Here is a 17997-nt window from a genome sequence, read left to right on the forward strand (position 1 = left end):
TTATAACACTCTGTAAATGTGAAGGAATTTGAAAGTGTAGGCTAAAAATTAGGTTGGTATATTTATATATTATATATATTTATATGGCTGCATGATTGTGGGGAAATCTGAAGCTCATACCCCTCAATGTTACTGACCAATCTATGCCCCTAAAGAACAGCTACCTAAAGGGAGTACTTCATGCCTTTTCTTGATGAAGCTTCCAGCTGTCAGGGATCAGGGGCAACCACAACTGTATTCTTTGTTGGTAGAGGGTTTGATGTAAAAATTACGTTGTAAACTAGGCACAATTAGATGATACATAATCCACATAGGAAAAAACATTAGTCCACTATGTGTACATTTTGAAGTTAGGCACGCAATTAAAACTACCCTATAAAACAAAAGGAGCAAAGTGCTAAAAATAGTTGTCAGATTTTGGTTTGTATTAACACAAGTTAGAACAGTTTTTGTGTAAATGGAGAGACATGTTGGCACCGATCAATAGAGCAGTTTTGTTTCAAAAGAAATGGAGTGTGACAGAACTGTTATAGGAACCCCATGGCCAGAACCTGTAGGAAAGAACAACCTTTACGTTAGACATATAGTGAATTATTAACACTTACAGAAAATCATCTCTCAGGTTCCCATTAAATGTTCCACACAGTCCCAGTGTTCTCCTCTTCCATGTACTATTAGCCTGTATATAAAGCCGTTCTCCATCTTTTGAAAATCGGATCCTTAAACCAAACCGTGTATTTAGCTGTACAAACATAGAGGACAGATTCCGGATTTCAATATCTCCTACAAAGGATAGAAGAATAAACATATATATATATATAGTTATTATACTATAGCGTTTTGATTGGAGAATGAATGAAGCATTTCAAATATGTTTAATTGAATACAACTCTGGCTAACTACACTAACTATTTGACAGCCTTGTTGACATCCATAAATATCATAAAACCTCTTGAGACTTGCATATTTAATCTTGGTGTACATGTTTCACCCGGGTTTGACAAATTACTGGACTTTGTAGGCCTATAGAAAGCAAAACTGCCTCTTAAGGTAGTTCCCCCATGTATATAATGCAGTGACAATGCAGATAAAACAGTAAACCCTTCTGACCTTACCTATGAGTGCTCACTAACATTATGAGGCTTATCCCAGGTCAACATTTAACTTTGTAGAATCCCCTCTTTTACCAGGCTACCTGTACGCAATTACTGGGTTGCGCAAGACGGGGTCACACACACAGCCTGCACTAGGGGGCACACACATGCGCACACAGGTTCATGTGTAACCAGTCAAGTTTCCATTACCCTCGCTGGGTAGCACCAGCCTTATCTTAAAACGTGGACACTGGCTGTAAACATGCAGAGTCCATTTACAATGTGATTACCGTAGGTGAGACACAAGTAATGAGACTAACCTACAGTAAAAAGTCCAAAACCGACTGATCAAAAAGCAAACAAATCTGGCCAAAAAAATCTGAAAGAGCTCAATGAGCGTAATCCATTTGCAACAGTCACCATCCTCGGAAACAATTGTGTCAATAGCTCAACATAAGTTTTTATATGCAGAGAACATCTTGCAATATTGCAAGCTCATCTTGGTGTAACTTAAAGTAGGAGCTTCAAACACGATAACAGCTGCATCAAAGACTACGTTTTCCAACTCATTCAACTGTCCACTCAACATTACCGGCACCCTGATCTACCCCTTTCCATAAGTGAATCCAATCCCCCATCCCTTTCATATCAATGACATCCTGTTCTGTGGGAAATGGTGGAGAAAGTGACATGGCTGACAGTGAACAATTGAATTATTGAAACAGGGAAGGACAATATTACTGAACTTTCAAAAATGCTGGTAACAGTATAATACCCTTTTCAGAATGCAATTCCATTTGTCAAAACAAGTGCACATAGGCAGCTGGTATTATGTATTTGTACACTAATCACTTCCTTTAAATAAGATAGGAAATCTAACAGAGGCCTCTCGAATATTTATTTTCTTGTTTTCTGTTTAAGGCTGAATGTCAGGGTTGTTCAGTAGTGCATAGTAAGCACACACAAACGCAAAACACCATTACTCTATCAAACAGTAAGCAAGCACTGCACCTGTGTTAGACTGCATGCTACCTGAAGGATGAAGAATTCAGGTCACTCATGAAAAGTTCTGTACTTGGCTCTTCCCTCATGTTTGTTCAGTGAATTCCAATTGAAAAGTAGTGACAAATTGCCACTGTTCTTTAGACCTCATTCCTAAGTGTGTTCAACATTCGTGTTGTGTTGGTTTGAACTGTGGTGTACTTCTTACCGAGAAGGCCGACACCCTGATTTGGGCCAAACTGTACTTCACCGCCCCTCATAATCGTTGCTTGTTTATTCAGGTCATCTTCAAGTACTAGCGTTATGGACTGTATGCAACTGCGGTCCAAATTCTGGAATGAAAAGCATACAAAGTAAACATGTTAGTGAGACAACAACTGCTGAAATGAGTGTATTACACATTGCAATTCAAATTCAATATTTTTGTAATCTTATTTTTCCTCTAAAAGGGTTCGTCCTACACACTTTAAGAAGACACCTACAACTGATCTAATTCACAGTGATTCCGTGAATCCAGGGAAACATAGTAATACCATACACTGCTAAAACATAAACATCATGAGCATGCAAAATTGGGAATCATTTGAATTTACTTTCCTAACATGCATGACCTATGTTAGCAAGCAGAACTGAGCATAAGTGTTCAGTATGAACCTTGGCTCCAAGTAAAGATAGTACTACAACATTAGCCTCTCCTCTATTCACACTGTGGAAAAAGAATAGTTAATCACAAACTACTGTAGAATTTCTTTCTTAACGTCACCAAGGTCATATTGTTCAGATACATATTGATTCACACCCGGTCCATAAAAAATGTTGATAACTTGGGGCCATATGTAGGTAATCTACATTTACCGATTCTAAAATACCGAATTTTACAGATTCGGTATTTTAGAATCACTAAGCTAAGAATTCGGTAATTTACCGATTCCTTAACTCGTTCCATGCTGATGACGGAACCGCTCCGATATCAGCCGCGGTGGCACTGTGCTGATGACGGAGCAGTTCCGTCATGGCCCGGCCGCAGTGACTGCGCGGCGCTGGTTTCGCGCCTGCGCGGCGCGTTCTATTGAGCGGGCGGGGCCATGACGGAACCGCTCCGTCATGAGCACAGCTCAACCGCGGCTGGTGACGGAGCGGTTCCGTCACCAGCATGTGCCCACCGCGCGGCCCCCCTCCCCCTTAGCGCTGCGGCGGAATAGCCGCCGCAGCGAAGGGGTTAAGTTACTGATTCGGCAAATTACTGAATCCTACAATTTCGCCACCTACATCTAAAAAGCGTAATTCCGGTCGGTAACGGACGGAATTCGGTCATTTCTGCCGTTACCGACCGGAATTAGGCTTCCTACATCTGGCCTCTAGTATTTAAAGTCCCTAAATACATACTGATGTCTGTATGAAGAGCTTTAAAATATCTAGAATTCTGCATGCATTAATTGAATGTAAATGTTCTTGTGGTGACCGACAGTTTTAATCATCTGCAGACCTTACCTTATCCATCATCCAAAAAACTACAATAACAAATACAGAGATAGGCAGGGCTTAGGGTCAGCCCCCTTTAGCCATCGACTTTCATGTGTTGTTCCTGGTCTGCCATTGTTTTGTTGTACTGTTCATTAAGGCACAGCGTTTCATGAATGGTAAAACTGTCCTATTTGTGGTCTATTCAGTTTTGATGATGGGGCACCAAGTAATCAATTCGATTGAGTGCCGATGAAACATGTAGCTTGAAATTCACTGTGTTGTTTGATTTATTACTTTGTTGAAATTGGCATTTTATTTGCTGGTTTATGGCGATTTTTGTTTAGGCAGTGTTTACTGTTTGGATGCCTTAACCTGTCACAAAGACACAGTACTATTTGTTATTCACCCTTGTGCATGCACTGGTTATTTTTCTGAATCCATAAAGACATGTTATTGGATTTCCAATTATTTTTTGTTGAAAAAGTAATGAAACACATGCACATAGGCTTTCTTACAGATGCTTCAGAAATATTGGTCCTATTTTTTTAAAAGTATCTACTATGCAATCTTTTGCATTGTTTTCGTTTTAAAGTCTACCACTGAAAACACAAACTTCATCTTCAAACTTGTTATAACACTCTTCTCTGTTGTTACAGATGATTACCTCCGGCCTTCTCAACAATTAAGTGTGCTTACATTTCCAGGGTGAGAACCTGCCTGTAAATCATTTATAAATACCTGCAAATTTAAAAGTTTCGAGCTACTCAATTCTTCCACATAGAACTACCCAAGAATGCCCACAAACCTGCCCCTCACCCTGGCTTTCCAAATGAAGACATTCTGCCTCATCAGCAGAAATTCTGCATCAGTAAATCGAGTTTGCATGAAGAAAAGTACACTGTGTCATCACACATGACTTTCATGCGTTCAAGTTAGACTTATATGCACAAATACGTTTATGGTTTAGTACAACGTAGAGAAGGTGTGAGCCTAGAATTCAAGAAGAGGCTTGCTTGAGGGCTCATTAAATAGCTGATCTGGAAGATCGGACTAAGCGTCACTCATTGCACCAAAATATGGCAAGTACAACAAAATACAGAATAATTATTAATGTGAGCAAATTCTGGCCGGTACTCTCTGAGGTCCCCTCTAGTCTCACAGTAATATATTATTCTATAACACTGGTTAAATCAGGTAGAATCATCCGCATATTGCCGGAGGCAACATATAGGGTAGTGACAAATGGGGACATTAACCCTGCGACATGGAGGTTGCACAAATCATATTTTGACTTGCGATGCGGTGTGATATTTAACATGACCATGAATTGCGTTTACTGTTTGCAGAGGGCAAGCACAACAGGCAACAATGTTTATTGGATATTTATTGAATGTATATCTATGCATGACATTGTTAATAACTCTATGTCCCTTCTCATGTCTACTATTTACTTATGATTTAATTTTGATATGAGGCCATCTTGGAATAGTATTCCTAACTGACATCAGACATCCTTGCAAGCTCACTGGTACGAATAACGTATTTGACAGAATGTCATAGTACTTTCGTTTAATTATATATCTAGAAAATGCATTTTTATATTCTTTTATGTACTCAGCATCAAGAGTGGTATTTTATGAATTTTACGCTTACAAGATGACCGACACCAATTGTAACTGGTGTAAACAGGACTCCTATGTTTATTTTCTATTCTCTGTCATGGTCATGGTGGTATCTCCACATGTGAACAAGGCTGTGGCAGCCAAAACACGCACTGTGGATTACTGTCAGCATTCCTTTCCATATCCTGAGAGATCATTATAGAAGTTTGAAAACAACGAATATTGTTTGCCAGTGGGTTTTGCCAGCGTACGCACCACTTTCCACGGGTCAACAGTTCTGGAAGGAGCAACGTCAATGTCAGAAGTTTATAGAAGAACTATTTGGGACCGGGCGCTTCCATTGTGCAACCTACTGAAGTTGGCGACAACACGCTATTGGAAGGGGCCGAGCAGATGTGTCCCAGAGATAAGTTCACAGCACCGCATTGTCACTTCGGGGAGGGATTGGCAGGCAACGGAGGTCTCGCGGCATCCAAAAGCCAACAACAGGTTGCAGGTGATTGTTGGTCTGGCGTCTCTGGCTGGCATCAGTAATTGGAGCCCAGTCCAGTGATGCGCCATTGGTTACATCAAATACCACTTTGAGATACAAGTGTGGGGCTCTGTTTAGAGCCCGTTGATAAATTTGGAACACATTTTTGTAGTTCACTCAGAAGTGGAATTTAATTCAGATGCACCAGAAAGAACTTCAATCTCCTCGCAATCTAAAAAGCGCCAAGAAACCGCGTGGTATAAGCGCGCTATACAAATGTTTTTAAATTCAAATTCAAATTCAAACTTGCCATTTATTCCAGGGGACGCAGAGAGTATACTGAACAGGAGACTAATACACAGATACTACATCATAAAGAGAGTCTATCTATTTTATGAATATAGCCAAAACATGGAGGAGGATATAGCGTTAAGGGCAGCGGCACAGTCGCTGTTTGCTCGAGGACCAGGGATTGGAGACACTCAGCATAAGGAACTAAACAAAGACCAGTGCAGTGAAGAGAAACTTAAGAGATTAGAGATAATGCGCACATTGGAAATATCTAAATGGTGGGTGGGTATCTCACTGCAAGATTATTTAGACAAAAGCATGGTCCCAAGGGAGCTAAGACTATATACTGAACCATTATATGACTCGCCCAACCCCAAAATGCTGGAAGAAAGGCCGGAAAACAGAGCAAACAGCTCAAGACGCATGTTGGAGATCTTAGTGAAGTGTGCCTGGATTGATAGAGAAATGCAAAAACAACAATTGATGGACGGAATCTTGCACAATGGCTGAACATTCACCCCCAGTCACAGATCTGGGTTTAATCCATTGCTATTTTGCTCACCAGACCACCCCAATTCAGACATGGCCATATGCAAATCAGTCTTGACCCTGTGCCTCATGCGAACAGTCCAGACCGAACTGCCAAGCCATGTCTCCCCTGGACCAGAAACAAGCTACAGAGAACCGGTTTCTGGCTATCAGCCTTCATCAGCCAGGATAGCTAGATTCCAGTGGTCTGGGGAGCACGGGACTCATGTCTGAGCATACCCGTCCCACATGGGGTGACAAATGCAAAAATAACAATTGCTGGACGGAATGTTGCACAATGGCAAAACATTCCCCCCCAGTCAAACATCTGGGTTTAATCCATCGTTATTTTGCTCACCAGACCACCCCAGTTCAGACATGGCCATATACAAATCAGCCTTGACCCTGTGCCTCATGGGAACAGTCAAGCTGTCAGGAATCCCCGTCGTGCGGGGGGAAAAGCCGTGACCGGCGAAAATGGACTACGACTCCCAGAAGGCTTAGCGCGTGCGAGTTATGCAAACGGGAGAGCCGTTGCATAACACATGGAAACACGCCCATAAAGGAGGAACCGGGGAGGAAGAACGCTGTCGGATATTGAGAATCCACAGTCTGCACCGCTTGTAGGTTGGCAGCGTTCCGGCGAGAGAAGGAAGCAGACTGTGCGTCCAGGAAGAACGGAGGTAGGTCGAGTCGTCACTCCCTGAGCCGTGTCTTGCCTTATATACCCTGTTTCAGTCCCATAAGCTTTCCCGAGATTTCTTTGACTACCGCTTTGACTCGGCTGTACACCTTTACACGGACGCTGATTGGAGCAGCCGCTCCCAGCCGCCGTGGAGATTACAGATCCCTTGTTACCTACGTTGTGAACGCGCCCACTGGAGGTACTGGCGTGGTTCAAACTAGTACCCACGGGTGACGGTTGGTGTGAGCCGAAGCTCCCAGCCCGACCCGTGTTGCAGAGAGAACTGCTGTGACGCACGCCTGGAGGTGTTTTCCGCGTCACAGCCAAAGAGTACCCTAGGTCGATAGAGCGGCTGCTCTCGATCTCAGCATTACATTGTATTTGGGCATCGGTGACGCAACACCAGGAGGTGTCTCAGCGTCCCGGTGCAGTAGAGGAAGAGGTAGAGCGGCTGCTCCCTTTAGGTAGAGACCCCGGCTGGGTGTTTCCCTTACTCCTCTGTGCTCTCCTTTCCACAGCGTGCCCCTCACAGCATATCGAGTGGCATTTTCGGCCATTGTGATCTGCCCTCTGTTGGAGTACGTCGGGACCGGGATACATGCAGAGGACGGTCTAGACCATCAGTGCTGTGGGTTGGTAACGTATCTAGGCTGGAGGATTCCAGTGACTTTATTTTGCTTTACCTACTTGTATTGATATACCGTCCTTAAATAACAGTACTTACTCAAGTGGTTGTGTCATCCTTGTGCGTTTCTGTTACTGACCCTGAGACCTCCAGGTCGTTACACAAGCTCGAACTGCCAAGCCATGACTTACCTGTACCGGAATCAAGCATCCTAGGACCGGTTTCTGGCTATCAGCCTTCATCAGCCAGGATAGCTTGATTCCAGTGGCTTGGAGAGCACGGGACTCACGTCTGAGCATACCAGTCGCACTCGGGGTGACAAATACAAAAACAACAATTGATGGACGGAATGTTGCACAATGGCAGAACATTCACCCCCAGTCACAGATCTGAGTTTAATCCATCATTAGTTTACTCACCAGACTACCTCAGTTCAGACATGGCCATATGCAAATCAGTCTTGGCCCTGTGCCTCATGGGAACAGTCCAGCCTGAACTGCCAAGCCATGTCTTCCCTGGACTGGAATCAAGCATCCTAGGATCGGTTTCTGGCTATCAGCCGTCACCAGCCAGGATAGCTTGATTCCAGTGGCCTGGAGAGCACGGGACTCACGTCTGACCATACCCGTCCCGCTCGGGGTGACAAATGCAAAAACAACAATTGATGGACGGAATGTTGCACAGTGGCAGAACATTCACCCCCAGTCTCATATCTGGGTTTAATCCATCGTTATTTTGCTCACCAGACCACCCCAGTTCAGACATGGCCATATGCAAATCAGACTTGACCCTGTGCCTCATGGGAACAGTCCAGCCCGAACTGCCAAGCCATGTCTTCCCTGGACTGGAATCAAGCATCCTAGGATCGGTTTCTGGCTATCAGCCGTCACCAGCCAGGATAGCTTGATTCTAGTGGCCTGGAGAGCACGGGACTCACATCTGAGCATACCTGTCCCACTCGGGGTAACAAATGCAAAAACAACAATTGATGGACGGAATGTTGCACAGTGGCAGAACATTCACCCCCAGTCACATATCTGGGTTTAATCCATCCATATTTTGCTCACCAGACCACCCCAGTTAAGACATGGCCATATGCAAATCAGTCTTGACCCTGTGCCTCATGGGAACAGTCCAGCCCGATCTGCCAAGTCATGTCTTCCCTGGACTGGAATCAAGCATTCTAGGACTGATTTCTGGCTATCAGCCATCATCAGCCATGATAGCTTGATTCCAGTGGCCTGGAGAGCACAGGACTCAAGTCTGAGCATACCCGTCCCACTCAGGGTGGCAAATGCAAAAACAACAATTGATGGACGGAATGTTGCACAATGGCAGAACATTCAACCCCAGTCACAGATCTGGGTTTAATCCATTGTTATTTTGCTCACCAGACCACCCCAGTTCAGACATGGCCATATGCAAATCAGTCTTGATGCTGTGCCTCATGGGAACAGTCCAGCCCGAACTGCCAGGCCATGTCTTCCCTGGACCGGAATCAAGCATTCTAGGACTGGTTTCTGGCTATCAGCCGTCATCAGCCAGGATAACTTGATTCCAGTGGCCTGGAGAGCACGGGACTCACGTCTGAGCATACCTGTCCCACTCGGGGTGACAAATGCCAAAACAACAATTGATGAATGGAATGTTGCACAATGGCAGAACATTCACCCCCAGTCACAGATCTGGGTTTAATCCATCGTTAGTTTGCTCACCAGACCACCCCAGTTCAGACATGGCCATATGCAAAATAGTCTTGACCCTGTGCCTCATGGGAACAGTGCAGGCCGAACTGCCAAGCCATGTCTTCCCTGGACTGGAATCAAGCATCCTAGGATCGGTTTCTGGCTATCAGCTGTCACCAGCCAGGATAGCTTGATTCCAGTGGCCTGGAGAGCACGGGACTCACGTCTGACCATACCCGTCCAGCTCGGGGTGACAAATGCAAAAACAACAATTGATGGACGGAATGTTGCACAGTGGCAGAACATTCACCCCCAGTCTCATATCTGGGTTTAATCCATCGCTATTTTGCTCACCAGACCACCCTAGTTCAGACATGGCCATATGCAAATCAGTCTTGCCCTGTGCCTCAAGGAAACAGTCCAGCCCGAACTGCCAAGCCATGTCGTCCCTGGACCGAAATCCAGCATCCTAGGACCGGTTTCTGGCTATCAGCCATCATCAGCCAGGATAGCTTGATTCCAGTGGCCTGGAGAGCATGGGACTCACGTCTGAGCATACCCGTCCCACTAGGGGTGACAAATCCAAAAACAACAATTGATGGAGGGAATGTTTCACAATGGCAGAACATTCACCCCCAGTCACAGATCTGTGTTTAATCCATTGTTATTTTGCTCACCAGACCACCCCAGTTCAGACATGGCCATATGCAACTCAGTCTTAACCCTGTGCCTCATGGGAACAGTCTAGCCCGAACTGCCAAGCCATGTCTTCTCTCGACCGGAATCAAGCATTGTAGGACCAGTTTCTGGCTATCAGCCGTCATCAGCCAGGATAGCTTGATTCCAGTGGCCTGGAGAGGACAGGACTCACGTCTGAGCATACCCGTCCCACTCGGGTGACAAATGCAAAAACAACAATTGATGGACGGAAAGTTGCACAATGGCAGAACATTCACCCCCAGTCACATATCTGGGTTTAATCCATCCATATTTTGCCCGTCCACGCCTGGACCGCGCCCAGCGCCAGACCCCCTGCCCCTCGCGCTGCCCATCCCTCCCGCATTACCTACGATGCCGCCACCCTCCTAGCCCTTAACCCCGGTCGCGCCCCCACCTGCGTCCAAGCCGCTCCTGGACACACCCATGGACCATTCTCTTGCTACTCCTGCAAATTCAGCGGCACCGACAACATCTCCGCTACGACCACACCACAGATACCCGACCCCAACCACATACAATGCATCCTTCTCAACACCCGCTCGGTGCACAGGCACGCCATTGACCTATGGAACCTACTAGACACCATCTCTCCAGACGTCGCCTTCCTAACGGAAACATGGATGAACGCTTCCTCCGCCCCAGACATCACCATTGCCATCCCGGAAGACTATAAGATCACACGCAAAGACCGTACCAGCCACACAGGAGGAAGCATCGCTATCGTCCATAAGAAATCAATCCGCATCTCAACCAGCTCTGACACCAACCCCGCCAACTCCGAACACCTCCACTTCCAAATACACATCGACCCCAAGACCACACTCGGAGGCACCCTCCTCTACAGACCACCAGGACCCCGCGCTAAATTCAGTGAAGACATCACGGACTACATCCTTCTGGGAGACCTCAACTTTCACCTCGAAAATATCAACGACCGCAACACCACCACCCTCTTGGACAACCTCGCCAACCTCGGACTTAAACAACTAGTCACTTCCCCCACCCACATCGCAGGTCACACACTCGACCCCATCTTCACCTCCAGCAATCATGTCTCCTTCAGCCACACTACGGATCTCCTCTGGACTGACCACAGCTGCGTTCACTTCACCTACAACAAGCCAAAACCCACTAACCACCTCCATCCAACTCTGCAAAGAAACTGGAACAAGATCACCACCGACCAGATCTCCGCATCGCTCCTTCGAAACACTCCAGCCCACTCTTCTAACCCAGACCAAGCCGCCGCCAACTTCACCCTATGGTTATCCAACACCGCCGACACCATAGCACCACTGAAAAAACGTCAAAGCAAACCTGGCAACAAGAAGGCCTCATGGTTCAACGATGATCTTAAGAAGTCCAAGAAACTCTGCCGCTCCCTTGAAAAGGACTGGAAAAAAGACCCAACCACTAGCACCAGGGACGCCTTCAAAAACGCCGCCCGCACTCACCACCAACTAATCCGAAAGGCCAAGAAAACAGCATTCAAGGATCGACTTGACAACAACGCCCACAACAGCAAGGAACTCTTCAACATCGTCAAGGAATTCTCCAACCCCCCAGCCAACTCCAACGACATCACCCCCTCTCAAGCCCTCTGCGACTCCCTAGCCTCATTCTTCCACAACAAAATTGCAGACATCCACAACAGCTTCGACAACCAACCCGGAGACCAACCCACCCAACCATTTGCTGAACACTCCCCCCCCCGTGAACACCCTCAACGACTGGAACCCAATCTCTACTGAGGACACAATCCGCCTGATGAATTCCATCCACTCAGGCTCCCCCACAGACCCATGTCCTCATCACATCTTCAACAAAGCAGACTCCGTCATAGCACCGCACCTACGAGACGTCATCAACTGCTCCTTCAACTCCGCCACCTTCCCGGAAAGCTGGAAACACGCTGAACTCACCGCCCTTCTGAAAAAACCCACAGCGGACCCCACCGAACTCAAAAATTACCGCCCCATTTCGCTCCTTCCATTCCCGGCCAAAGTCATCGAGAAAGCCGTCAACAACCAGCTCGCCGCTTTCCTCGAAGCCAACAAATCCCTCGACTCCTCACAATCTGGCTTCCGAGCAAAACACAGCACTGAGACCGCCCTCATCGCAGCAACAGACGACATTCGAACTCTATTGGACAATGGAGACACAGTCGCCCTCATCCTCCTCGACCTCTCGGCAGCATTCGACACAGTTTGTCACAGCACCCTGTTACAATGCCTCAATAACATCGGAATACAAGGAAAAGCACTTGAATGGATCACCTCGTTCCTCACCGGAAGAACCCAGAGAGTCCGCCTCCCACCATTCAAGTCCGAGGCTACTGAAGTCATCTGTGGCGTACCTCAAGGATCCTCACTCAGCCCCACCCTCTTCAACGTTTACATGAGCCCCCTCGCGGCCATCGCCCGCCAACACAACCTCAACATCATCTCTTACGCGGATGACACTCAACTAATCCTTTCTCTCACCAATGACCCCAGCACCGCCAAGACTAACCTACACGAAGGAATGAAAGAAGTTGCCGAATGGATGAAACAAAGCCGTCTGAAACTGAACTCAGACAAAACAGAAGTCCTCATCTTAGGTACATCCCCCTCTGCATGGGACGACTCTTGGTGGCCGGAAGCCCTTGGAAAAGCACCCATCCCGACAGACCACGCACGGAACCTAGGCGTCATCCTGGATTCTTCACTCTCAATGAACAGACAAGTCAGCGCCGTTACCTCATCCTGCTTCAACATTCTTCGCATGCTCAGAAAAACATTTCGCTGGATCCCCACCGAAACAAGGAAAACAGTCACCCATGCTCTAGTCACGAGCCGTCTAGACTACGGAAACACCCTCTACGCAGGTACGTCCGCTAAACTCCAGAAGAAACTCCAACGAATCCAAAACGCCTCAGCCAGAATCATATTAGACATCCCGCGCAACGAACACATCTCTGGCCACCTGAAAGACCTCCACTGGCTACCCGTCAATAAGAGAATCACCTTCCGACTGCTAACCCACGCACACAAATCACTCTACGACATCGGACCGGAATGCCTCAACTCACGACTATCCTTCTACACCCCCTCCCGCCAACTTCGCTCTTCCAGCCAAGCCCTCGCCACTGTACCTCGCATCAACAAGACCACCATGGGAGGCAGATCATTCTCTTACCTGGCTGCTAAAACATGGAACTCACTCCCCGCTTACCTTCGCCTCACCCAGCACCACCTAGCATTCAGAAAGCAACTTAAAACGTGGATATTTGACAAGTAAACCTCCTCCCATTTCTAAGCGCCTTGAGACCCTCTGGGTAGGTAGTGCGCTATATAAATTCTCTGACTTGACTTGACTTGAAGTTAAGACATGGCCATATGCAAATCAGTGTTGACCCTGTGCCTCATGGGAACAGTCCAGCCCGAACTGCCAAGTCATGTCTTCCCTGGACTGGAATCAAGCATTCTAGGACTGATTTCTGGCTATCAGCCATCATCAGCCATGATAGCTTGATTCCAGTGGCCTGGAGAGCACAGGACTCACGTCTGAGCATACCCACCCCACTCAGGGTGGCACATGCAAAAACAACAATTGATGGACGGAATGTTGCACAATGGGAGAATATTCACCCCCAGTCACAGATCTGGGTTTAATCCATCGTTATTTTGCTCACCAGACCACCCCAGTTCAGACATGGCCATATGCAAATCAGTCTTGACGCTGTGCCTCATGGGAACAGTCCAGCCCGAACTGCCAGGCCATGTCTTCCCTGGACCGGAATCAAGCATTCTAGGACTGGTTTCTGGCTATCAGCTGTCATCAGCCAGCAAATCAGTCTTGGCCCTGTGCCTCATGGGAACAGTCCAGCCTGAACTGCCAAGCCATGTCTTCCCTGGACTGGAATCAAGCATCCTAGGATCGGTTTCTGGCTATCAGCCGTCACCAGCCAGGATAGCTTGATTCCAGTGGCCTGGAGAGCACGGGACTCACGTCTGACCATACCCGTCCCGCTCGGGGTGACAAATGCAAAAACAACAATTGATGGACGGAATGTTGCACAGTGGCAGAACATTCACCCCCAGTCTCATATCTGGGTTTAATCCATCGTTATTTTGCTCACCAGACCACCCCAGTTCAGACATGGCCATATGCAAATCAGACTTGACCCTGTGCCTCATGGGAACAGTCCAGCCCGAACTGCCAAGCCATGTCTTCCCTGGACTGGAATCAAGCATCCTAGGATCGGTTTCTGGCTATCAGCCGTCACCAGCCAGGATAGCTTGATTCCAGTGGCCTGGAGAGCACGGGACTCACATCTGAGCATACCTGTCCCACTCGGGGTAACAAATGCAAAAACAACAATTGATGGACGGAATGTTGCACAGTGGCAGAACATTCACCCCCAGTCACATATCTGGGTTTAATCCATCCATATTTTGCTCACCAGACCACCCCAGTTAAGACATGGCCATATGCAAATCAGTCTTGACCCTGTGCCTCATGGGAACAGTCCAGCCCGAACTGCCAAGTCATGTCTTCCCTGGACTGGAATCAAGCATTCTAGGACTGATTTCTGGCTATCAGCCATCATCAGCCATGATAGCTTGATTCCAGTGGCCTGGAGAGCACAGGACTCAAGTCTGAGCATACCCGTCCCACTCAGGGTGGCAAATGCAAAAACAACAATTGATGGACGGAATGTTGCACAATGGCAGAACATTCAACCCCAGTCACAGATCTGGGTTTAATCCATTGTTATTTTGCTCACCAGACCACCCCAGTTCAGACATGGCCATATGCAAATCAGTCTTGATGCTGTGCCTCATGGGAACAGTCCAGCCCGAACTGCCAGGCCATGTCTTCCCTGGACCGGAATCAAGCATTCTAGGACTGGTTTCTGGCTATCAGCCGTCATCAGCCAGGATAACTTGATTCCAGTGGCCTGGAGAGCACGGGACTCACGTCTGAGCATACCTGTCCCACTCGGGGTGACAAATGCCAAAACAACAATTGATGAATGGAATGTTGCACAATGGCAGAACATTCACCCCCAGTCACAGATCTGGGTTTAATCCATCGTTAGTTTGCTCACCAGACCACCCCAGTTCAGACATGGCCATATGCAAAATAGTCTTGACCCTGTGCCTCATGGGAACAGTGCAGGCCGAACTGCCAAGCCATGTCTTCCCTGGACTGGAATCAAGCATCCTAGGATCGGTTTCTGGCTATCAGCTGTCACCAGCCAGGATAGCTTGATTCCAGTGGCCTGGAGAGCACGGGACTCACGTCTGACCATACCCGTCCAGCTCGGGGTGACAAATGCAAAAACAACAATTGATGGACGGAATGTTGCACAGTGGCAGAACATTCACCCCCAGTCTCATATCTGGGTTTAATCCATCGCTATTTTGCTCACCAGACCACCCCAGTTCAGACATGGCCATATGCAAATCAGTCTTGCCCTGTGCCTCAAGGAAACAGTCCAGCCCGAACTGCCAAGCCATGTCGTCCCTGGACCGAAATCCAGCATCCTAGGACCGGTTTCTGGCTATCAGCCATCATCAGCCAGGATAGCTTGATTCCAGTGGCCTGGAGAGCATGGGACTCACGTCTGAGCATACCCGTCCCACTAGGGGTGACAAATCCAAAAACAACAATTGATGGAGGGAATGTTTCACAATGGCAGAACATTCACCCCCAGTCACAGATCTGTGTTTAATCCATTGTTATTTTGCTCACCAGACCACCCCAGTTCAGACATGGCCATATGCAACTCAGTCTTAACCCTGTGCCTCATGGGAACAGTCTAGCCCGAACTGCCAAGCCATGTCTTCTCTCGACCGGAATCAAGCATTGTAGGACCAGTTTCTGGCTATCAGCCGTCATCAGCCAGGATAGCTTGATTCCAGTGGCCTGGAGAGCACAGGACTCACGTCTGAGCATACCCGTCCCACTCGGGTGACAAATGCAAAAACAACAATTGATGGACGGAATGTTGCACAATGGCAGAACATTCACCCCCAGTCACATATCTGGGTTTAATCCATCCATATTTTGCCCGTCCGCGCCTGGACCGCGCCCAGCACCAGACCCCCTGCCCCTCGCGCTGCCCATCCCTCCCGCATTACCTACGATGCCGCCACCCTCCTAGCCCTTAACCCCGGTCGCGCCCCCACCTGCGTCCAAGCCGCTCCTGGACACACCCATGGACCATTCTCTTGCTACTCCTGCAAATTCAGCGGCACCGACAACATCTCCGCTACGACCACACCACAGATACCCGACCCCAACCACATACAATGCATCCTTCTCAACACCCGCTCGGTGCACAGGCACGCCATTGACCTATGGAACCTACTAGACACCATCTCTCCAGACGTCGCCTTCCTAACGGAAACATGGATGAACGCTTCCTCCGCCCCAGACATCACCATTGCCATCCCGGAAGACTATAAGATCACACGCAAAGACCGTACCAGCCACACAGGAGGAAGCATCGCTATCGTCCATAAGAAATCAATCCGCATCTCAACCAGCTCTGACACCAACCCCGCCAACTCCGAACACCTCCACTTCCAAATACACATCGACCCCAAGACCACACTCAGAGGCACCCTCCTCTACAGACCACCAGGACCCCGCGCTAAATTCAGTGAAGACATCACGGACTTCATCACTCCACACGCGCTCCCCTCCAAAGAATACATCCTTCTGGGAGACCTCAACTTTCACCTCGAAAATATCAACGACCGCAACACCACCACCCTCTTGGACAACCTCGCCAACCTCGGACTTAAACAACTAGTCACTTCCCCCACCCACATCGCAGGTCACACACTCGACCCCATCTTCACCTCCAGCAATCATGTCTCCTTCAGCCACACTACGGATCTCCTCTGGACTGACCACAGCTGCGTTCACTTCACCTACAACAAGCCAAAACCCACTAACCACCTCCATCCAACTCTGCAAAGAAACTGGAACAAGATCACCACCGACCAGATCTCCGCATCGCTCCTTCGAAACACTCCAGCCCACTCTTCTAACCCAGACCAAGCCGCCGCCAACTTCACCCTATGGTTATCCAACACCGCCGACACCATAGCACCACTGAAAAAACGTCAAAGCAAACCTGGCAACAAGAAGGCCTCATGGTTCAACGATGATCTTAAGAAGTCCAAGAAACTCTGCCGCTCCCTTGAAAAGGACTGGAAAAAAGACCCAACCACTAGCACCAGGGACGCCTTCAAAAACGCCGCCCGCACTCACCACCAACTAATCCGAAAGGCCAAGAAAACAGCATTCAAGGATCGACTTGACAACAACGCCCACAACAGCAAGGAACTCTTCAACATCGTCAAGGAATTCTCCAACCCCCCAGCCAACTCCAACGACATCACCCCCTCTCAAGCCCTCTGTGACTCCCTAGCCTCATTCTTCCACAACAAAATTGCAGACATCCACAACAGCTTCGACAACCAACCCGGAGACCAACCCACCCAACCATTTGCTGAACACTCCCCCCCCGTGAACACCCTCAACGACTGGAACCCAATCTCTACTGAGGACACAATCCACCTGATGAATTCCATCCACTCAGGCTCCCCCACAGACCCATGTCCTCATCACATCTTCAACAAAGCAGACTCCGTCATAGCACCGCACCTATGAGACGTCATCAACTGCTCCTTCAACTCCGCCACCTTCCCGGAAAGCTGGAAACACGCTGAACTCACCGCCCTTCTGAAAAAACCCACAGCGGACCCCACCGAACTCAAAAATTACCGCCCCATTTCGCTCCTTCCATTC

General features: G+C 48.0%; 1 protein-coding gene across 1 annotated transcript in view; it reads right to left on the minus strand.

Annotated features, from left to right (window-relative positions):
* OTOGL (otogelin like) overlaps positions 1–17997 on the minus strand; it is a 1110282-nt gene that overhangs the window by 827105 nt on the left and 265180 nt on the right. The window contains exons 14-15 of the mRNA XM_086931129.1: positions 2305–2428; positions 606–783 (exon numbers count right to left, since the gene is read on the minus strand). Of these exons, the coding sequence (XP_086787255.1) occupies positions 606–783; positions 2305–2428 (302 nt within the window). The remainder of the gene's footprint in view (positions 1–605; positions 784–2304; positions 2429–17997) is intronic.

The sequence above is a fragment of the Lissotriton vulgaris genome, chromosome 1_1, assembly GCF_964263255.1.
Source record: "Lissotriton vulgaris chromosome 1_1, aLisVul1.2, whole genome shotgun sequence".
Classification (NCBI taxonomy): Eukaryota; Metazoa; Chordata; class Amphibia; order Caudata; family Salamandridae; genus Lissotriton; species Lissotriton vulgaris.